This window comes from Malaya genurostris, chromosome 1, assembly GCF_030247185.1.
Source record: "Malaya genurostris strain Urasoe2022 chromosome 1, Malgen_1.1, whole genome shotgun sequence".
Classification (NCBI taxonomy): Eukaryota; Metazoa; Arthropoda; class Insecta; order Diptera; family Culicidae; genus Malaya; species Malaya genurostris.
The window spans coordinates 128,251,839-128,275,591 of record NC_080570.1 but is presented as its reverse complement, the minus strand read 5'-3'; the positions used below and the strand labels follow the sequence as shown (position 1 = coordinate 128,275,591).

The 23,753-nt window shown below is 37.0% G+C and overlaps 2 protein-coding genes across 3 annotated transcripts in view; one reads left to right on the top strand and one right to left on the bottom strand.

Annotated features, from left to right (window-relative positions):
• Positions 1-7,543, top strand: part of LOC131425740 (TATA-box-binding protein) — a 50,915-nt gene extending 43,372 nt beyond the window's left edge. Inside the window, exon 4 of the mRNA XM_058587849.1 lies at positions 3,528-7,543. Coding sequence (XP_058443832.1) covers positions 3,528-3,964 — 437 coding nt within the window. The 3' untranslated portion in view covers positions 3,965-7,543. The remainder of the gene's footprint in view (positions 1-3,527) is intronic.
• A 4,680-nt stretch (positions 7,544-12,223) lies between these two features.
• On the bottom strand, positions 12,224-17,617 carry LOC131425739 (uncharacterized). Of its 2 annotated transcripts, none has more exons than XR_009229026.1 (2): positions 16,792-17,617; positions 12,224-12,772 (listed from the first exon to the last, which is right to left on the bottom strand). XR_009229026.1 is itself a non-coding variant. In XM_058587847.1 (2 exons), the coding sequence occupies exons 1-2, from the start codon at positions 16,680-16,682 to the stop codon at positions 12,717-12,719; spliced, it is 1,026 nt and encodes a 341-aa protein (XP_058443830.1). In that variant the 5' UTR covers positions 16,683-16,778; the 3' UTR covers positions 12,224-12,716. The 2 variants fall into 2 exon arrangements, 1 of the variants encoding a protein (XP_058443830.1); XM_058587847.1 differs by lacking the exon at positions 16,792-17,617 and adding an exon at positions 15,713-16,778.
• Between the last annotated feature and the right edge of the window lie 6,136 nt (positions 17,618-23,753).

The following is a 23,753-nucleotide window of genomic DNA, read 5'->3' as shown; positions in this document are numbered from 1 at the left end:
CTCTTCAATCTACCAGTTTTTTATTTGGTGCCGGAAACCGACCCCTCTAAGAGATATTGGCTTAGAAAGTGTTTGAAATTAATTATTTTATTTGAAACATATGTAAATGTTTTAGAGGAAGCAGTTTCGAGAGTTGTTACTTATGTATTTAGCGTAAAAATGAAAACAGTATTAAATTTGATCAGACATGGTTTTATTGTTTTTCAAAATATTCCCCTAGATGATCAATACACTTTTGCATACGGTTGAACCAATTTTCATACCATTTTTTCCACTCTTCTTGTGGTGCCCCCGAAAGTTCTTGAACGCTTCAACAGCTTCTTCAGGAGTATTGAATCACTCTCCACGCAGTTCATTCTTTTCGGAAGGGAACAAATAGAAGTCGTTAGATGCCAAGTCAGGACTATCTGGTGGCCCATCAATTCGACGTTTTGGGTGCTCAAAATTTCAATAGTTTGAGCTGATGTGTGAGAATTATTTTGCGTCTTTATTTTCCTTATTTTAAGAAAAACTTCTGGCAAATAAATGTTGGTATACCAATCAGAATTGACGGTCTTACGATCCTCTAAAGCAACGGTAGCGATATGTCCGTTTATAGCGAAAAAACAAACCACCATTTTCTTTGAAGTGCTTCGAGCGCAAACAACTTTGGTTTAATCTGGTTCTTCTTAGAACATCCAAAACAGTCGACTGCTGTTTAGTTTCGAGATATGAGTAAATCCATGATTCATCACCTGTGTAGATGTTGATATTGTAGACCAAGTTTGAAGCACCACGATTGAATTTTTTCAGCATTTCTTTGCACCAATCGACACGAGTCTTGTTTTTAACTATTGTCAAATTATTGTGGGATTCAACGTGAACAAATTTTTCTCACGACTAAATGTTCATGCAGAATAACATATAAGCTTTTCACACTAATGCCCAAGGCTGCCTCCATTTCACGGTATGTCACATAACAATCTTCCAGTATCAGATGTTTCACTGAATCTATATTTTCTGGCAAATTAACTGATTTTGGACGACTTTCTTTGAATTCATCGGCACGATTTAATTCGTTATACCAGTAAGCACTAATAATGGCATTGAAATAACCTTTTATGATCACCAAAAATGCTTATAGCTCTATATCTGCAATCTGAAATAAGCACGGCCTTAATTTTGTCTCAAGTGCAACTGAAATGCCAATTAGCGATCATTTGCTGTCATAATGCGGTATCAGTATGTGCTTATTGGTTACCGGGGAATGTTGATGCAAAATAACATATAAGCTTTTCACACTAATGCCCAAGGCTGCCTCCATTTCAACGTTCCGTCGCATGACGATCTTCCAGTATCAGATGTTTCACAGCATCGATGTTTTCTGGCAAATCAACTTGTTTTGGATGACCTTCTTTAAATTCATCGACAAGCGAACTACGTCCACGATTTAATTCCTTATACCAGTTTTTTACAGCAGTCACATAGGATGGTGCTACACTGCCAAAAGTCAAACTAAGTTGATTGTAGCACTCTTGTCTTAATAATACACGACGAAATTCGAATAAATCATGGCACGGCGGAAATGTTCACGATTCAATTCCATTTTTTTGCTGATGTAAAATTTTCCACTCACTGTGAACAAAACAAATAACGCTCAAATGACAGAATTTTCTGAAGATGGTAATGATTAAAAATGTCAAACTTTATTATGGAAACGTCAAATCCAGCGGGAAACACTTATGGCGTCTTCGTTTTTAATTTGCACTACACCGGTGCAGTGCTACACTGAGGTATTAATAAACGAACAAAAATGACGAAAACATAAACAGTAACCATTGACTACAATAGACGATTCCATTGCACAGAGCTACACCAAACTTTTGATGAGTGCTACACCAGTGGCATCGGTGCAGAAAAAGTGTAGCACTGGTGTAGTGCAATTGGTAAAAACGAACGGTTTCAGTGCAGCTTTCGCTACACCAGTGTAGTGCAATTTAAAAACGAAAACGACATTAGTGTTGCCAAGGCTAAATACATAAGTAACAACCTAGGTACCTATATTTTGAGCCTCTGGACATGTCACTCGGATTATAATTGTTGAAGTTAACGTGGCTGTAACGAAAATCGGCTGTTTGGTCATTTTTAAAAAAGCATGGTCCGAAACCGAGCTGGCACGTGAACTGTGCAACATCGAGGGGTCGGGATGGAACCACCGGTCGGAATGGGATCACCCTGCCTTAAACTGTTTTCGGTCATCTATTTATCATTCGATTTATATATCTAGTATCTAGGAGAGTGGGATGTAGACCGTTATACAGTTTTCGTTTTTGAACCTACACGCGGGCGACTCTGATTCCGAGTAAAACGAACACGTGGTACGCGCCCTAAACAACTACTCATAAAAAAAAATAAACAAGCTCGCATGGATGTTGGGGTGCGACCCGTGAAATTTTTCCGAGCAAAATTACGCGATTGGAGTCCGATCTAGAGCGACCCAAGGTTGCTAAAATAAAAATCTCAAGAGTTGTTTGGGCGACTCTGGGTCAGCTCTCGGGCTGCTCTGATCAATAAACGAAAATGGTATTACTCAGTACTGATCCTGCTTTCAGTTCCGGAAGTACCGACAGTAGTAATCAAATGTGATAAAATGGAGCTCATTTTACTTTCTCACATATGATTAAATAGATTTCGACTAACTAAAATTTAACTGTAGTATCTCAATGTAGTAGTATTATGCAATAGAAATCTTCAAAAGTCTTTTTCAAATTGTAGTATTTTGGGAAATTTCTGCTTAATATGTAGGAGAACATAAATAATATGAGAAAGGCAGCATTACACTGCTAGGTGGATTAACACAAGGTTTTCTTATTGGTATTAGAACCGGTTTGGCTTATTATCGGTCAGCCTTCGGCCACACAGCTACTATAGTAATAAGCATAGATGTATTAAATATGAAGGGTCCCATTTAGAAAATGATTGCAATGAAGATAAGAATGAAGAAAAATGTATTTTTTGCGGAAGAATTCTCATGATCATTCAGCATGTGCCGTTTATAAGTTGCGTAAGAACAAATTGCATTTCAATTAGCAGTAGCAATTGCATTACTATTTCAGTTCATATTCCATATGATTTGTAAAAAAGTAGGCACTCTTGTCTTGTAACAATAATGCTCCTGGGTTGGACAGAATTGAATTCAACTTGGTGAAGAATTTGCCTGACCTCGCAAAAAGACCCTTGTTGAAATTGTTCAACAAGATTCTTGAGCAAAATATTGTACCACCTGACTGGAGGAAAATGAAACTTATCGTTATTCAAAAACCGGAGAAACCACCTTCCAATCACAACTCATATAGACCCATTGCATCCTGCATGTCCTGCATCAAACGTTTTCATGCCAAATGACAGTCGGTGAAACGGACTATTACACTTAATTATTATACCAATATTCAAAATATAGTTAGAGAAGAAATCCAACATGATTGTTTATTTTTTACACAGACCTGATTATTAATTTCTTTACTTTTTCTCGACCCTTTCGATTGCAGCCGCCAGCGTTGCCTTCGTACAGGCTGCCATCGAGCACATCTTCCCGTTGGTGTACGAGTTCCGCAAGAAGCGCACCCAGCAGGAGAAGCTGGAAATGCTGAAACAGCCGACATTCGATCCGGACCAACTGATCGAGGAAGAATGTGATATCGAGCGGCCAGCAAAGCTCCGGCGAGACAACAACAGTAGCGAAGACGAAGACGACGATGCGGACGTATTCGATGACGACGAGGACGTCCACAGTGGCACTGGCGACGACACCAAAGCAATACACACCCGTAAGAATCGTCGCCGAATGTGCAAATCGCGCTACAGCAGCTACCGGTGCAACGGCCGGAAGCGTCCAGCCGGTAAGGCCGACAACGATCCCACCGAGGATGCGATGTACGTATCGGACGACGGTGTGGACGACATGATTGAAAGTGATGAGGATTAGGTTAACGCACGTCCGGTCGCAGAAGAACGGAAGCACTAGGGATGTGTCTTATATTCTATGTTTGGCTTTACTCAGATCATTGTAGTGCTTGTTCAGTTTTTTGTTGTTTTCACACTTTCTTTCTATTGTTCTTGAATAGAAAAAAAACGGGGATGGTTTGACGGGGTGGTATCAGCATAATACCGCAGATGGAATGGATCCTATAGGCATTCGAGTTAGTGTGGACAATACTGTCTTTCTGTGTAGTCTACAAATCCTGTGAATAATTATCAGATAAGAGAATGAATAATTTATTCAAATCCGCCAGCTTTCCTTTCGAGCCAAATAATTTAATTTTGTGTAAATATATATACAGATACCGTACCACAGCAATATATGCAACGGTTTTAGTATAGTCAGGGCTTTTATGGATGAAATTAGATCGTGTTCGTAAGTCCGTCAAAATAAATTGTATAGAGATTTTGAAGGATTTCCGGAGACGCTAGAATTGTAAGTCTTTTTCGACAAGTTCCAACACCACCTAACCATCAGGAATAGACGGAGAAGCGTTCCTACAATGACCGTGCTATTTCTCAACGGGCATTACTTTTCACGGTTCAGTTGCGTGAGTGTTCACATATGTTCGGAACCAGGTTAGGAATTGTCTTTTTGTTTGTTTTGTACTCTGTGAGCTTTTTTTTTTCTCTATGTAACTGTTTAGTTTCGGTTTTGTTTAGTACTTGCTATTGAATTGTCACTCTTTAAACGGTACAATGTTTTGTCAACTTGTTGCTACTTTCTACTGAACCTAGTTGTGTTTGCAGATTCAGCCAGACTTATGTTACGTTCAGAAAATTGAAACATTGTCATTTTATCGGTCTTTCATGGCTGCATATTATGTTTTTGCTTCTACAATCATTATGTTCCATCATTTTTTTTTATATCTTTAATCCTTGTTTAAGTTTGTTATTGTTAAAGTAATCATATTTCGATATTGTGGATCGAATTCAATTTGGCTATTTTTAGTTTTGTCAGTCATTCCAATTGTTGGCTCAGTCTTTGAACAGTCTGTGCTCTTAATCGCTCATAATTGAGCGGTAGCAACTATGGAACAGAACAAGGTTTTTGTGATTTTGAACCACAATCAATCGTTGCCACTAGTGCTCGACTAAAGCGTGATGATCCGAAAATACAATGTTTAATCTAACGTTAATATAAAAAAATACAATTGGTAGTTACTAGCACAGATCTACAGTCAATAATGTCCATTGGTTTAAATTTTATGTGTCCCAGTATACTGAGTTTGCAGCACAATTGAACCAATCGGGCGGGGAGAACGAAAGAGAAAAAAAACTTCGCAAAAAATTAGTTGCTACGTGTTATTTTTATATCATATCGCAGCAACGGGATTTATCAATCATGTCGTATTACTCGTATCAGGGCTTATGATGTTTTGAAAAAACTGAATAAAACGAGCCCTCTATCAGAACAGCAACTAAACATATAACTATTCATATTTTAAATGGACAAAACCTGTCTGCAATGAACCAAGTCAATATCAGCAGTTTCATATACTTAACAAAACCGTTGACATACTCTAAAACATATGAAACGATTTATTTAGAAATCGTACGTAAACCTACGAATATCAGAATGCTGTCAATTTCTTACCAGTTTTCACTTCGTTTTTCTACGGATGTTTTGCTTAGCTCGAGTTTCTCCTTATGCTTAACACTTACGTTTCCAAAACTTCATAGATGATGAAAAGCCATAGTCGCGAAAGACGATTATTAGATTCGTCGCAGTATCAATCAAATAAATCGAAGAAAACAAAAAGTAAATCTATAATCAAAAGATTGCATACATTGAACCAGAAACAAGCGAAGGAAATTGAATATTAGAAAACAAGAACACAAAAGTGCTTTTTGTAAATCTATTATAAACATATGATGAAATAACTTGTAATAAGAATGAAATCTAACAATTGCTATTTGTGAGATTTGTATAAATAGCTTAAACCAGAAGGAGTAAAAAAATCTTATAAGAACGATAAGCAACACATTGTAAGCCTTTCCCCCCCTCTATTACGTACCCGAACTAATTAATTGGGCGCTACTACCTTTCGAGGCTGGCAGTCAGACAACGGCCGCCGCTGGCTCCAATTATCACACTAAACGTTTCTATACGCCCCTTTGTCGTTCTGTCAGTTCCGAATAACTGTGCTAAAACACAATAAAACTTAGCAAATAACAAACATGATGTTAATCATAGCGTAAAGCATGGAACAAGCGGTAGTGTTTAATAATTCAGAATAAAATATCTAGCAAAACAAGAAAAGAAAATTAAAAACAACAACATAAGAGTGTAAGTGACAAACCAAAGACTTATAAGTAATTTATAATAAAGAAAAGCAAACGACATGAAACTTGTGAAGAGAAAAAAAACCATTAAAACATACACTCACAACCAGAAACGTAAAATCAATACGAATAATCAATTATTACTGGAGCAAACTAAAATAGTAAGTTGTTGAGGAGTGTCAGGATCATGTTTCGCGCTGATATAGCAAAACGTACAGTAAACACAGACACACCCACACCAACAGACAAACACACACAAAGAAATCTCAAAATGTGACCCTCTGGAAGACGAAAAAATCAGCCCAATGCCTATGTTTTAGTTTCATCTATGATTTAACACCACTGAACGCACAAATCGCGCAGCAAAGTGATAGAAACAGTTACTCAATTGTGTATATTTATTAAACTATTAGCGGTTAAACCATATTTTGAGCATGCGAAAGCGAAAAAGAAAAACGAAATGTCTTGTCTAAAGTGCCCATATCACTTTCCCAAAAAAAAAAAACGATGAACGGTAAAGCGACGATTTGTACGACGTCCAGTGGTACAAGGTTTCGAACGGCCCTTTCCTCTTGGCCAGACGGGTTACACACCTACACAACACCCTTCGTATTTATTGACACACATTGTTTCCTTTTTTTTTTTTTTTGAAAATTGAACACACAAAACACACAAGAGCATATGTTCTCTGATGCTTCTTGAGGAAACGATCTCTCATTATTTGAGGGAACGGGAAGCCGAATGTATGAAAAAAGGGGCAAAACTCTACTGTCAAAACTAGTAAACCTAGTGCACACAGCACTGGAGGACGGAACGTACCAATCCCGCTGGTCCCCGTCCCCGTCTGTATGGAAAGGCGTATATAGGTCAGTGGCGATCCTCACACTCAAAAAATCATAAATATTAAGTGATTGAAGAAATTCGGTGTCTTTTTTGTAGCGAAAGCAACAAACAGAAAACAATGTAAGGAGCAAGTAAAACAAGAATGAAGAGAAATGATGGCGAACGCGCGGGAGGGAAACAAAGAAAGCAAGAGTAACAAATTTTGTTGTAAGTAGGAAAACTAATAATTTTATATATTGTATTGTGTTTGTAGTAGGAGAACAAAAACTATATAAAATGCCTAAGACTAGAAGAAAAATTAAAAGGAATAACAAGGAAAAATGATAAAAAGTGAAAAATGGGATAGAGAAAATAATGGAAACATTTGATGGATCAATAAAAAATCGAAAAATGTTCACCGATGGATATTTATTTTAAATGGCTAAATTTTGGAATCAGACAATGGTTTCATAAACAGTAGTCGTATGTATAAGCCTTGTGCTGGAGTAAAATGTTGGGGGAACCATGGCAGTTTCTTTTATTATGTAGTAGATAATTCAACTGACGAACAGGTACGGCCAAGCAGGCGGGCGTGCAATGTAAGAAAAACAAGTGAATCACCCTTAGTATTTCATTCATATTCGTAATACCGCTAACAAAATCAAAGGTAGTTAGGATTCGACCGAACCATATACGATCGAAAACCCAATACGTCGATATTCAGAACTTGGGCGAATAACTTGAATACGAATGAAACTGAAATGTTTCCTTCATACTTCCAAGTAGAACTGTTAACGGATGCAATACCGATTACTCGGCTGCAGAACTGCACACGGTGTGAATTAAATCAGTACTAACGGCAGCTGAATGAAAAGGCTCTACTTAAATACTGCACACGATGCAAACTAGTATCAGTATTAACTGATACTAGCATTTCAATGGAAAAAACTATCAAATAGTTCTTAACAATCAATTGAAGGATCTTAGAAAAACCTGTTTTAATCCACCTAGTGGTGCAATGATGCCTTTCTCATATCAATCATACTATCATATAAAATATTGTGGTATTCTTCAAAATAATTTTCTTCGATTCTTAAAAGAATAACCGAAATCGGTTTGTTTGACCGTCTACTGATAAAAACTATCAATTGGAAAAGATTTTAGGTCGATTTAGAATTTTTTTTAAGGTTTTTCCCCATTTTCAGTGATGTTATACAATTTTTAACCCACTTTACCCTATATTTCCGGATCCGGAAATCGGATCCGCATGAAATTCAGGAATTACGTATGGGACTACAGGACCTTTCATTTGAACATAAGTTTGTGAAAATCGGTCGCGCCATCTATGAGAAAAGTTAGAACACATATTTTCTTTTTTTTGCACATTTTACCCCATAACTCCTGAACCGGAAGTCGGATCTAAATAATATTCCGGAATTTTTCATGGGATCTCAAGACCTTTCATTTGAATCTAAGTTTGTGAAAATCGGTTCAGCCATCTCTGAGAAAAGTTAGTGCACTTATTTTCACAATTCTTTGCACATTTTACCCCATAATTCCGGAACCGGAAGTCGGATCCAAATAATATTTAGGAATTTTGTGTGGGACCACAAGACCTTTCATTTGAATCTAAGTTTGTGAAAATCGGCTTAGCCATCTCCGAGAAAAGTTAGTGCAAAAAAACGTTACATACACACAAACGCACATACACACACACAGACATTTTGCGTACTCGGCGAACTGAGTCGAATGGTATATGACCATTCGACTCAGTTCATCGAGTACGCAAAATGTCTGTGTGTGTGTATGTGCGTATGTGTGTATGTAACGTTTTTTGCACTAACTTTTCTCAGAGATGGCTGAACCGATTTTCACAAACTTAGATTCAAATGAAAGGTCTTGAGGTCCCATACTAAATTCCTGAATTTCATTTAGATCTGACTTCAGGTTCCGGAGTTATGGGGTAAAATGTGCAAAAAATGGAAAATATATTTTTTCTAACTTTTCTCATAGATGGCGCGACCGATTTTCACAAACTTAGATTCAAATGAAAGGTCCTGTGGTCCCATACGTAATTCCTGAATTTTATGCGGATCCGACTTCCGGATCCGGAAATATAGGGTAAAGTGGGTTAAAAATTGTATACCATCACTGAAAATGGGAAAAAATCTTAAAAAAATTTCTGAATCGACCTCAAATCTTTTCCAATTGATAGTTTTTATCAGTAGACGGTCAAACAAACCGAATTCGGTTATTCTTTCAAGAATCGCACAGAATTATTTTGAAGAATACCACACTATTATATATGATTTTTATGATTGATATGAGAAAGGCATCATTACACCACTAGGTTGATTAAAACATGTTTTTGACAAATCATTGTCACAGATTCAAAATTTTTAATTTACTTTCAATTTAAATCATCAGTTCAAAATCAATTTAAATTATGTTAATTTAATTTTAAATATGCATGTTTTCCAGCATCTAGTGCCTTGGGGTGCGTGATTTTCTGGGGAACGGTACATTCTGTGAAAAAGTTTTCTGGTTTTTCTCACGTTCTACAGATTTTTTTCCTGAGCATTAGTACTTTCTGGGTAAAAAATTTCTAGGGAAAAGCTTCCGGACGTATCCGAACAAAATTCTACACCTACTTATGCAAACATATACCTTTTCATTCAAATTTAAGTTTGTGAAAATCTGTCCAGCCGTATTTTTAAACAGTTATGTCAAGTTGATATAGGTTTGTATGTGGCAAGCCTGCACGATATACAAATTGAACAAAGCACGCTGTGTGCTAGGCGGTGGTGTTTTCTTCTTCCGTACCAGCACGTACCATCAATTGCATCATTTTGTGTGCCATTTTGAAAGTTTTTATACTCATCGCCCTATGATTTCGGATGAAATTGAATTTTATTTTAAGGCACTGAGAACTTCATTTTCAATCATGATTTGTGAAAAACGGTTTAACCATTTCTGAGTAGTCGAAGTGAGTTCCGTTTTTGGTGTTTTTTCGCTATTACCGGATCTTTTGAAAGCGGAAACCGGAAACAGATTTATATATCCACTAACCCAGTGAAATTTGTCGACCCGCATAAGTCCGATCATCGGTCCGATTATCGGACCGATTGAGCACGATATGGGGCCGATCGTAGCGCTTCGATCGGCCCGTCATCGGACAATTCTGCACCATTTGCATCAACCGTGTCGACCTGAATAAGCTTTATGTTTACATTATGTATCGCTATATAAACAGCGCGAGGGAACATCAAACAGGGCATTTTCGAGCCGACGTCTCCCCGATAGGGTGTGAAATACATTCTTTTGTTTCGATCATAGAGGCTTTAACCTTAAGGTCATTCGCCTCTTAGGGCCAGAAAAACTGACCCTATGTTCGGGGTTGGAAATCCAACCCCGATATATCCCATCCTCTGAGTATCAGACATCCACTCTCTGCTTTGGTATTTCTTCACTCTTTTGTTCTACCGATACACTATGTAAGCTCGAAACGCAATCAAAAGCTTTCTTGCACGATGCGTCCGATGTTCGGATTCACTGGGAACTAACAAGCTCTACCAACTAGATGAATTCACCAGTAAGTTTTATAAAAAATTCGCACCTCGTTTCGCTATCACTTTTGAAAAATTATTCATGAAATTTTCGCTTATCGCGCTGTAATATCGGAACCGATAGTTGAATCTGGATCCATTTTTTTGGGGACTTTTTAAAGAGTTTTAAGACCTATTCACCCTCATTCTTGTTTACCGCCGTATGCGATACGTTCGAAAGTATATCAAATTCGTATTCCCGTTTACGTTTGAATCGATCACACTTTTAAACATCGTACATGCATTAAAAAACAATGCCCATCCAACTTTAAACTATCAGTTCTGGTATAGACTTGAGTTTTAACTAAAAATGTTTGATATCATGTTTTTTTTCGCTGATTTTGTATTCGTACTGTATATCTGATATCTGATATTTAAATATTTTGTAGAAAACGAATCGCGTTTAGGTTCGTTCGAGTTAAAACAAGATTGGTTTATTCGTATTCGTTCGAAAGTTTCCGTTCGTCGTATGGTCGATATCGAAGCTCTAATCAAATCAGTTTTTCAACGGAATGCGCTTTGGGATCAACCTAAGACAAGACCTGACAACTGGCTTCTTATTCTTCCTTTCGAATCATTCTTTTCGTCATATTCTCCCTGTGGAATAAATACCAACGTATCGGCTACAATGTAGCCATATTTACAGATTTTTTAATAATTTTATGCTAAGAAAAAATATTTAATTTAAATTTTTATACTCGGTTTGTGATTTGCAATAAACATGAAAAATGTTTTGGTGAATGCATTTTTTATTATATATTTATACTTAGAAACAATTCATTGAGCTTTGATGACAAAACACGTTAAGTCTCATGTTGAACTCAAAATCGATTCCATTGTTGTCGTATTACCGGATCTTTTAGAAACCAGAAAAAGTCAAGTTTGGATAGAAATGCTTAGTGCGACCACAGTGTGGAACACAACAGTTCATTCTTCTCGTAAAACTAAACACACATTCGAGTTTACACTAATTTAACAAATCTTTTTTGATTACACTTTATTTCACTAGAAAGATAAACGGCTTGATGCTGATTTTAATTACACAGTGCAGGAACTATAAACATTTATTACAAATAAGATTGAAAAAAAGTGAAACATCCTCTGAATATTTTCATTTTCGTTGGTGAATTATAAATATTATATATTTTAATAAACTTGTTTTCTGATTTTTTTTATACTTGGCTAGGACAGGACCAGACAACTGGCTTCTTTTTCCAGAAAAATATTTCTCATCTTATTCCAGTTGCTCCCTGCTGTAAATAATAAATGCCTCGGGATCACTGTTGCCAGTAGAGATAATTATTCATTCTGAAAACTTTCTCCCCTTATAACATGCAACTATTTATCATTTGAAAATGTTTTGTACTCGTTTACTCACCTATAGGGATTAACCAACGAAACGGCAAGAGAATAATTATCTCAAAGTGGAGGACACTCGCGGAAACAGTTCAACTTATAAAGAAATGTGATACGTTCTGATTTAAACACTTGGATAGTCTGTAAGCAACTGACTCGCTACTCTCGAGTGATCTTTATTTTAGTTTCACTGTTTTATACAGTGTTGCCAGTATCTCGGCTCTTTAAATATCTTTTCTTCGTTAAGTTATATAACAGTATATAACAACTCTTATCCTTTTAAAAAAGTTCATTAACAAATTTTGATTTACATTAGCTTAGTATGTAATTTAACTATTTTACAATATTATTTACTTAATTTATTCGAATTCAAATGTTTGAAAAATTCAATAATAAATGAAATCATTTCCAGCCTTTGCCGTTTTCTTCCGCTTCGAACGCCTAGGAAAATCGTTCGATTGACCCATTGAGGTCTCTTCTAATTTGCGCTTTCGCGATGATTTCCTAGACTGTGCTTCGCCGATTTCGGGAAATCCATAAAACTCTTCGTCTTCCTCTTCCATGTTTCTCGATTGCTTCTCAGATGGAGCCGTAACGAGAAGATTCGGTCTACATAACTTCGATTGGTCCTTAGACACCCTTATTTGGTCCCGATGGGCCTCTGCCCGGACGTTTCCAATGGTAATCTGAAATATGTGTTTTGAAACTCGTTTTAAAAAGGTTGCCTTTAACCATCTTGCTTTATTATTTTGGTTATGGTTTTTATACCATATTTCATCCCCTTCAATCAGTTCATTTAATGGATCATTCTGTTCCTTGCGAAACGTAATCCTATCATTTTCTATATTTTCATCATCTTTTGTTTGCGAAAAAAGCAAATGTCTTTTATAACCCAATTTAGGGTTTACTAAATCTATTAAAGTCTTTGGTTTATATGAGAATATTTTCTCTGATGGAAAGTGTCCATCACTTGTTAAACAATTATTTCGATAATTAAACAGAAACAAATTTATCTGATCCTCCAAATTCAACTCAGACACTTCCGGTTCTAATAAAAATTTCTTATACCTCTTTGGTTGTTCTTACCAATCGCTCCGCTTGACCATTACTTGAAGGATTGTAAGGCGGGCTTTTGAGGACTTTAATTCCCTGTCTCTCTAAAAAACTTATAAAAGCATGAGAGTTAAATGGTGGACCGCCGTCAGAAACTAAGACGTCCGGTAGTCCGAATCGAGCAAAATAGCCCACTATGCATTTTAAAACGTTACTACAGTCTGTTCCTCTCTTCATCCAATTAATCTCTAACCATTTTGAATAACTGTCTACCAATAACAGAAAAGTATGATGGGAGAAATGAAAAAAATCCACGTGAATACGACTAAAAGGTTTTGTCGTTGGAATCCAGTTGGATTCAGTTTTAGGTTTCTTAGCCACTGCCATACTATTACAACTGAAGCATTTGCCAACAAATTTTTCTATATCATTATTAATGCCAAACCAGTAAACTGTCCGTCTAGCGAGCTGTTTCATCTTTACGATGCCTATATGATTGCCATGCAGAAGTTTCAAAATTGCGTTCTGCAATTTCAGTGGAATCACCACCCTATCTTGGTACATTAAACACCCTTCAACCGATTCAAGATCATGTTGATTCGCGTAAACATTCGTAAAACTTCTATCCATTTTCCTTGGCCATCCATTGCTCATAAATTTTAAAATATTTTGTATAAACCTATCTTCTTTAGTTTCATTGGCAATAAATTCGAAATTTAATGGCATATCTTTGCTAAAGTTTATGCTTCTAATAAATTCATCTCCATCATATCTTTCTGGCACTGGCGTTTCTAAAGGAAAACGAGAGCAGAAATCTGCATTACCCATTTTATGAGACGGTCTATATTGAATATCGAAATCGTATATTGACAGTTCTAAAATGTACCTTTGCAATCTCGTCACATAAATTGAATTTTTCCCAGTTTTGCCAAAAATACCAACTAGTGGTTTGTGATCTGTATAAATCTGAAATTTCTTCCCAAATAAATATTTGTGAAACTTTTTTATCGTTGTAACTAGGGCCAATGCCTCTAAATGCAAAATTGGGTATGATTTCTGTGCTGAATTCAGCGAACATGATGTAAAACAAACTGGCTTTTCAATTCCTTCTATTATATGAGCTAAAACTCCTCCCAGGCCATAGCCGGATGCGTCAGAAATTATCACAATGGGTTTTTCTGGGTCATAAAATTCCAAAAAATTAGTTGACAATAGTAAAGATTTGCTTTCTTCAAAGGTTTTGTTACAATTTTCGTCCCAAACATATTTGGTATTATTTTTCAATAAATTATAGAGACAATACAGTTTTTCTGATAAATGTGGTATAAAGCGATGATAATAATTTATCAGTCCTAGAGAAGATTTTAGTTCTGTAGTGTTTTTAGGCTCTTTCGCATTTTTAATCGTAGAAATTTTATCGGAACAAGGAAATAATCCTTTCTCATTTATAATAAGACCCAAATATTTCAACTCTTCAACGAAGAATTTACACTTGTCCCAATTTACTTTGATGTTGGCTTCCAGCAATCGCTGTAAAACTTTATTAAGTTTTTGAGCACAATCATCTAAATCTTTTCCTGAAATAAGCACATCATCTAAATAACACGAAACTCTCTCAATTCCCTCTAAAACTTGGTCCATGACCTGCTGGAATATTGACGCACTGGACGATGCACCTTGTGGAAGCCTGTTATATGTGTATAAACCTTTAATTGTATTAATTACCATAAATTGTTTTGATCTTTCCGATAGTTTTAACTGTGTATACGCCCCCTCTAAGTCTAGCAAACAAAATATTTTGCTGCCTGATAAATTTGCAAATAAATCTTGTGTTATTGGTAAAGGATATGTATTAGCAATTATATGTTTATTGATTGAAACTTTGCAATCGATAACCATTCTGATTTCATTATTCTTTTTCATAACTATAATCACCGGTGAAGCCCATTCACTGGTTTGAATTGGTGTAATGACTTTCTCTTTTTCCATTTTTTCTAAATATTTTAATACCTTATCTTTTAGACGGAAAGGTACGTCGTAAGCTTTTTTGAAAATTGGTATACTATTTTTCAACACCAAATTTGCTTCAAAACCTTTAATTGGTGAAGAAAAATCCTTTAAAAAAACACTTGAAAATTTCTGTTTAATTTCTTCCACAAGATTATTCGTACTCTGATCATTTACCCTATTAATTGTATGGTTTCCTGAAAATAAATCTCTCCATTTCGGGAAAAATACGTCCAACCACGGTCTACCCATTAGGGGAACAAAAACGTTATTGCAGTCTATCACAAATAATTTCAAAATACTTTTAAAACCATTTAGCTCAATCGAAACATTAGTTTCTCCCACTATTTTCAACTTTGACCCATTAACTACCATTAATTGTTTACTGCATTTACTCAAATTGTTCATAAAATTAGACTCATACTGTAATTTACTCATGACTGACACTGATGCCCCACAATCTATTTCCATATTTATCAATTTGTTTTCAATTTTACATTTAATTACACAAGGATTATTTACACCTGAAATAGAAGAAACATGCATGCAATTCAAAACATCTGTACCTTTGTCCTCCTCGCTGTCGGATGCATTCCTCAAATCCGTCGTCATTCTGTTCAGTAGGTCGCTTAAATGTCTGTCCGCACTAGGTCCAGGGCTAAATGTGTTTACAACATTTACTGTATCTTTTCTAAGATTCCTCAAGGCAAAACATTTACTTTTAATATGCCCTTTTTTCTTACAAAATGTGCAAATCATGTTTGAAAAATCAGGTCGGAATCGTTCAAATTTTTTAAAATTTTTATTCAAACCATTTTGGTTATAATTGTTGAAGTGCACTTTTCGGTCCATATACCCTAAACGGCTTTTTACCGGCCCCCTTGAGCTACCTTCCCTTGGATCTTGATTTTTTTGAAGTCTTGTTGCATTTGCAAATCGATGTAAGACATTTATAGCCGGACTGTTAGTGGGATTATCCACTATAGTTGCTCTGTTTAGCATATTTCCATTAGCAGCATCAAGAACTCTAGCGTTCGAGCCCGCGATCACCCACGTTGCTATGATTTTTTCCGCTGATTCGAGTGTGAGATTATCCTCATTAAGGAGTCTTTGCTGGAGAGCTTTGTCTTTCAAACCAGCAACTACCCTGTCTCGAATAGCAGTATGTTTGTGGTCTCCAAAAGTGCAGAATTCTGCTTGGAGTTTTATCGCCAATATAAAATCTTCCACCGTTTCATCTAGCTGTTGTACTCGCTGATGAAATTTGAAACGCTGAATCAAATCTGATTCTACTTTATCGAAACGCAATTTTAACTTGGCCACAATTTCATTATATGGTGCTTCCACCAATTTGCCATTTGGAAATAATAATTTGAGTTCTGAAAAAATTATGGGACCACCCAGTGTCACAAAATGGGCCTTTTTGGATTCGTCTGTAACATTATTCATGATAAAATAATAACCGAGCCTCTCCTCCCAATCTGAGAAGGATGTACCCTTACGGTACGGCTCAATTGTCGTAACCATATTAGCCATCTTTGAAATTGTTAAAAAGGAAAAAGAAAAGAAAATGGCACTATATTAACTGTTTTGTACTAATATGGTTAAACGATTTTCAATTTAAAAAAGAATAAAAACGACTCACCGATTGAAAATAACTGGGCTCACCCGCAAAAATTTATTTCCGAAAATACAATTAGCCGGAACACCGTCTTGGCCGTCGTCAGATTGTCGTAGCTTATCCTCGACCTCTGTCGGAATTGTTTAATTTTTCTTCGACCTTAGTCGGAACTTCTCAGGATTCGCCGGATGTATCAGTTTTAACACTTTTATCACGTCTATAGGGTTAAAAAGAAAAGAATTAGTACTTTTGATAAAACATGTGTTTAATTGTTTTAATTAAACAAAGGATCTATTGTCTCACAAAATAGTTTATTGTTTTAAACAATACGCCATTCTTATCAAAAACACAATGCCAAAAAATATGCGCGTCAATTTTTTGTAAAAGAAAATAACGCCACTATAATGTACTTTTACCCTATCACCACTTACCACTCAACAAGAAAAAACTTTGCGTGTGTTAGTAGCGTCGGTTTCGACCAACACTATTTGCCGATAGCTTGCCTAGAGAAACAAAAAAATCTATACAAACGCGCCAAAGCACGCCGCAAAAAAATGTCACTTTTTCTGCTAATTTTCCTCGTCGCCACTGTTTTGTACTCGTTTACTCACCTATAGGGATTAACCAACGAAACGGCAAGAGAATAATTATCTCAAAGTGGAGGACACTCGCGGAAACAGTTCAACTTATAAAGAAATGTGATACGTTCTGATTTAAACACTTGGATAGTCTGTAAGCAACTGACTCGCTACTCTCGAGTGATCTTTATTTTAGTTTCACTGTTTTATACAGTGTTGCCAGTATCTCGGCTCTTTAAATATCTTTTCTTCGTTAAGTTATATAACAGTATATAACAGAAAACACTTAGACAAATTTTATATCGGTCAAAAATATAGTTCTTGATTCATTTTGATCAGATGTTTGTTTTGAAGAAAACGTTTAGTTGAAACAGCTTAGTAAAATTTTTCTAAAACACTCAATTTTGGGTAATTAATTTTTGCAGCTTTATTAACCAAAGTATTCGACATATTCTATTTGAGAAAAATAATAACATACAGAAGTATCCAAAGATTCGGTGCAATTCTCAACCAACATAATCAATATTCTCGTCCATAGCACACTTCGTGATTTCAGGCTTTCTATTTGTATCATCCAGTGATTGTTAAATGTACTCGTATACTTTTCGCATTGACAGGACTTAAAAACAAATTGAACTTAAATCCTATTGAAATTAATAATTTTGAAAAGATGACCCGAAAAATAAAATATCCAATATCAAGCTACATTGTTACCGACGATACTGACAACACTTTTTCTACCACCCTGCAGTAATATTGATTTCAACAACTTGTACTTGCTTATGTCAATTTCAACCAATCACGAGCTGGTCCGAAATTGGTCCTAAAAGTGGATTAACAATTGTCAGGTCCTGTCCTAGATACTTGGCATCATTGCTCGCGAACCCTGCACTCAAATAAAAATTCACGTTCGATTTACTTGAAAAATCACGTAAAATGGTTTCAAATGTCAAATTGAATATTTTACGTGACGAAAATGAATGTTATACGAACATCCCCTAAAATGAATAGAGTCATCACATAAGGTTTACGTGAATTGACCAAACGTCAAACAATCTACGTGAATTTCCAGTGTGAAAAACTCGATTTTGAAAATGGCGAACAGGGCTAAAGTGTAAGTAGTGTAAATATTTGAGAAAAATGTCAATTAGTTACACTTTTTGACTACATCGTCCGGACCATTCCAGTATAAAAGTTTTCATGTGTTCAACTGGACCGAGCGCCTGCATGAGATCGGGAGTTTGCCCGCTCCTGCCGAAACAGGCCGTTTGTCCACCGAAAAACGAGTTCGAAATCGGTATGAAGCTAGAGATACTGGAACCATGTAATGCGACTTTAACCTGCATCGGTTGTGTTGTGGGATTTCTCGACTCTCGACTGCGACTTCGGTTGGATGGCAGTGACAACAAAAACGACTTTTGAAGGCTTGTCGATTTGAGATACCACGACGTTATTAGTTTATTCTTAAGCTATTGAAATTTTATACTAATTTTCTGAAATAAATGTTTTATTTTTCATGGTGTTTTTCATTTCATTGATTTATATAAACATCCGAAATCTCCCTTTTGACTTCAACCAATATATAAAATAGTAATTCTCTGGTGTCTAAATTTGATATGAACTGATAGGTAAATGGGATATGAACAATACATTACATTCTACCTATGAAACACGTAACTTTAACTAGATTATGCATTGAACAGCTTTTAAATGCCAGTCAATTAAAATCTACGTGAAAAGTAGGGTGGAAAATATTCACATAACTTTTCACGTAACTATAACATGATTATTATTTTGAGTGTGCAAAAGTTTTTTCTTTTCACAATGTGAGAGTAGGGATGTCGGAAATTTCGAATTACTCGATTATTTAATAATTGAGTATAATTTTGAAACTAATCGATTGAAATTTATTTGGGTTATTAATCGATTACTCGATTATTCATTCGATTATCAATATGGGATTTTTTTGATTATTCGATTAGCTCAATAATCGAATATTAGTTTTAAGTTAATCGATTAAATATTACTCGATTATCTGCCCCCCCCCCCCCCCCCCCCCCCATTCAGTTGTCAGGTCTTGTCTTAGGGATCAACAATCTCGTAACTATGGAACTGTGTTCTTGTTAACAAGTATTGGAAAGAGGTTTCGAAAACATTAGAAATTACTGGGAAGTACAATCAATAAAGGGCATTAAATGAGCAAATGAACGAATTTACGTTGCATCGACTCGATTCTATTAACGCCATCAAGGTAGTGAGGGTTCCAAACAACTGAACAATATTCCAGAGTAGAACGAACGAGTGAACAGTATAGGGATATTTCAAGCAGTAAACATCCGTATAATGCTTGTGTGGGATGCATAAGTGTGTACCATCATTCCTGTATTACCAACAGTGTACAAGGTGCTGAACTGTAAGGCAACATGAACCGAATGCCCTAACTGACGGCGTCGCGTCTCAACCGAGGCTACCAACATGAAAAGAACTGAGGCCAGTACATATTTCCCGCGCCAGCTCAGTTCCCTCCGAGACTACACGAGAGTCAGGTAAGCCACGTCGTGCTTGAAACGGCATCAAGTCGAAGGTGCTTGCTATTGGCAAGAAGCGTAAAGTTCACATTGGCGATCCTGCCAGACTACAGCAATTAATGGACAGATGATCCTTTTTTTTTGTTTTTATTAATTTGGTCTAGTAACAAAAAAAGCAGCCATCTTGAACAAATATCTCCATACTAATGTTACTTTGTGGTTATGTGATACTTTTAACAAATGACTAAAGTGCAAGCATGGCGGAATATCCGCAGAACAGGTGGAAATGTATAAGAGCGTGACCGGATGTCCGCAAAAAAAAAAAAAAAAAAAAAAAAAAAAAATAAATAAATAAATAACCAATGCGAGACCGGAAGTCCGCGGAGAAAAGTTCATAGCGAGACCGGATGTCCGCAAAGAAAAAGTACCCGTATGCGAGACGGGATGTCCGCAGAGAAAAAAGCATGCGAGACGGGATGTCCGCAGAGGAAAAAGTATGCGAGACGGGATGTCCGCAAATAAAATATATGTTGTATGGTGTAATATTCGAATATAATCCTCGGAACTTACTTCTAACAAATAACAGTTCAGTAACGATTCGTTTGTGCACCGCATCTCTTTTTTTTTCCTTTCAGATTATTGAAAGCGAAGAATAACCAAAAAAAATGTCAGGCGACGGCAAATACGTTCGAGCTCCAAGATACTCCGATACAGAAGTCAGCTGCGAAGAGTACGAACAGATCGAATTAGGAGATTCATCGAACGACTTGGAAAGTGGTGATGATAGTGAACTAAGAGTTGATTCGAACTTCACCGAAGACCCTGTCCCTCCAGAAGCAAGCAAAACGGTTGGCTCTAACTATAGCATAAACAAAGACACAGATCCAACCACCATCGAACCAATAAATGAGCTGGAAGGTAGAAATCCAGGTACTAGCGAACGCCTCCAAAGAATGGAGAACATTTTGTCTGATATAACGCAAGCAATAAATTCTATGCAAACGATGCGTCCTTCCAACGACTATGACCAAACCTGGTGCACATCTGTTAGTAGTCAATCAGAAGTCATCCTACCTACCATTCGTTGGGATAGCATTAAACCCTTCCCGACTGCAGTACCGGCAAATAAAATGTGGGAAGAATGGAATCGATACATAGAAAATTTCGAAATTGCCGCTTCTCTCAGTAACGCACATAATCCCATTCAACGTTCCCAATTACTATTTCTATCAATCGGTGAAGAGCTTCAGAGTATTATAAGAGCAGCAAAACTCAGACCTAGTCTGGATGACGCAAACTGTTACCGTAATTTTGTTAATAATATTAAAAACTATTTTCAGTCAATGACTGACACGGCGGCTGAACACGAAGCCTTCTCCAACATGCGCCAAGAAAAAACTGAATCGGCAATTGCTTTTCACGCCCGGTTGATGGCAAAAGTTCGACTGTGTGGGTACAGCCTTATTGACCAAGACAGATTTGTACGAGCACAGTTACTGAAGGGCTTAAGAAACAAAGAACTGGTGAAAGCAGCCAGGGTATATGGTCATGATGCCAATTACGTGGTACAAGCAGCTACTCGAGATGAAGCTTACGAAGCAGAGACAATCTTAACAGATCAGTCTCCGGTGCAAGCGATTAACCATGTATATCGTCGGTCACCAGATTCAACGAGAAAACGCCCAAGAACTAGCCAATGGGAAAATGGACCGAATTTACAGCAGTTCCGTAGTAACCAACTGCCACCGCGGCGAGAGATTCAAAATCGTGGCCGGCGCTCACGTTGTCGTCGATGTAATGGGTTTTTACACACTACTTTCCCATGTCCAGCACTGCGGAGAAAATGTAACACTTGCGGAGAACTTGGACACTATGCCGTAACCTGCAGGAAATCTCGCGTTCGTCAAATTGAAGCGAAAGCTAATGTACCTTCTCCACTCGATAATCATGTGGATCATACCGAGGTACGAAATGATTAATTTTTGTGCTAAACTCATAATAAAATGAGACGATTCAATGATTTGTATTCGTTTTTTTTGGTCTAAACTTCTTAATTGATATATCACACAAATTTCCTCTTACAGCACGTTAATATGCTCTCACTTCAAGATGTCTTGGTGGATTGTTGTCTAGGTTTGTCCAGCCCAATACAATTCCTCATAGATTCTGGTGCAGACGTGAATGTCATCGGAGGAAAGGATTGGATTCATCTCAAACATGAATATGATTCAGGTTTAGCTAATTTCAAGTATGTTGAAAATTCCAACACAAAAAGTCTCCAGGCGTACGGTGCAGAGTCACCTATGATAGTAGAGTGCGTCTTTGAGGCTGAAATCGTTAGTCCAACATACAATCAACCGGCAGTAACAGCATTATTTCATGTAGTACGGAATGGATCGAGGTCTATTTTAGGCCGCTCAACAGCAAGCGATATGGATCTGTTGCATGTTAAGACAGTTAACAATGTTCAACACGAAAAAAAATCAAAAAAGTTTCCAACAATGCCGGGGGTCAAAATTAAATTCAGTTTAGACCATACCGTACCACCAATCAAGAACGCATATTACAATGTGCCCGCTGCCTTTCGAGAAGCTGCTAAATGTCGCTTAGAGAAAATGGAATCGGACGGAATAATCGAAAAAGTAAATACTGCCCCTAAGTGGATAAGCGGTATGTCTGCCGTCGCCAAAGGAAAAGACGACTTCCGTTTAGTAGTTAACATGCGTGGTCCGAATAAGGCTATCAACCGTGAATATTTCCGACTTCCTATAATCGAGGAAATGAAAGCCAAGCTCTATGGTGCGACGTGTTTTACGAAGCTAGATCTCAGTAGCGCATATTACCATCTCGAACTACATAACGAATCTCGCGACCTCACCACATTTCTAACAGAGAATGGAATGTACAGGTTTACTAGGTTGATGTTTGGAGTGAACTGTGCACCCGAAATCTTCCAGCGAGAGATGACCCGTATACTTAAAGGCGTGAAAAACGTAATCGTTTATATCGATGATATTCTGATTTTCGCGAAAAACTTCGAAGATTTACGAAGAACCGTGAGTGAAGTGCTGAAAGTACTTAGAGCCAACAATCTAACGCTCAATACAGAAAAATGTGAATATAACAAAACTTGTATAAAGTTCCTCGGTCATGATCTGGATAAAGACGGTTTCCATGTGGAGGATGCAAAAATAAAAAGCATACAAAATTTTCGTGAGCCTGCTACAGTTTCAGAGCTCCGAAGTTTTTTGGGATTAGCTTCATTTGTTAGTCCACACGTGAAGAACTTTGCGGATATCACTAGTCCGCTGTGGGAAATCATCACAGCAAAATCGTGGTACTGGGGACCTACACAAAGTCACGCGTTTCAAGTTGTAAAGAACCGAATAGTACACTGTTGCGTGTCGTTAGGTTTTTTCTCCGAAAACGATAGAACTATTTTGTATACAGATGCCTCCCCTCTAGCCCTGGGAGCAGTCTTGACACAGGAAGACAAGCATGGATCTCAGCGAATTATAAGCTTTGCATCTAAAGCACTAACGACGACTGAAAAAAAATATGCTCAAAACCAACGAGAAGCTCTTGGTGCCGTTTGGGCTGTTGAGCATTTTTCATATTTTCTACTCGGTAGACGATTTACGTTGCGCACAGATGCTCAAGGGGTATCCTTTATTCTGAATAGGACCCGCGAAGTATCTAGAAGAGCTTTGACACGCGCAGATGGTTGGGCGCTACGATTAAGTCCATATAATTACGAAGTGGAATATGTTCGGGGAGTAGATAACATAGCTGATTCCTCTTCGCGGCTATATGAAGGTGACGATGAACCGTTTAACGACGATTCGGGTTCATGGGAGATAGCATCATTGGAGGCTAGCAC

Bases quoted from the DNA above. Each gene is read 5' to 3' on its own strand.
- LOC131425739 (XM_058587847.1), bottom strand. From the start codon at position 16,682: ATGGCTAATATGGTTACGACAATTGAGCCGTACCGTAAGGGTACATCC. The intron at 12,773-15,712 runs GTACAGATGTTT...CACATATTTCAG, and splicing joins CGACAGCGAGGAGGACAAAG to ATTACCATTGGAAACGTCCG.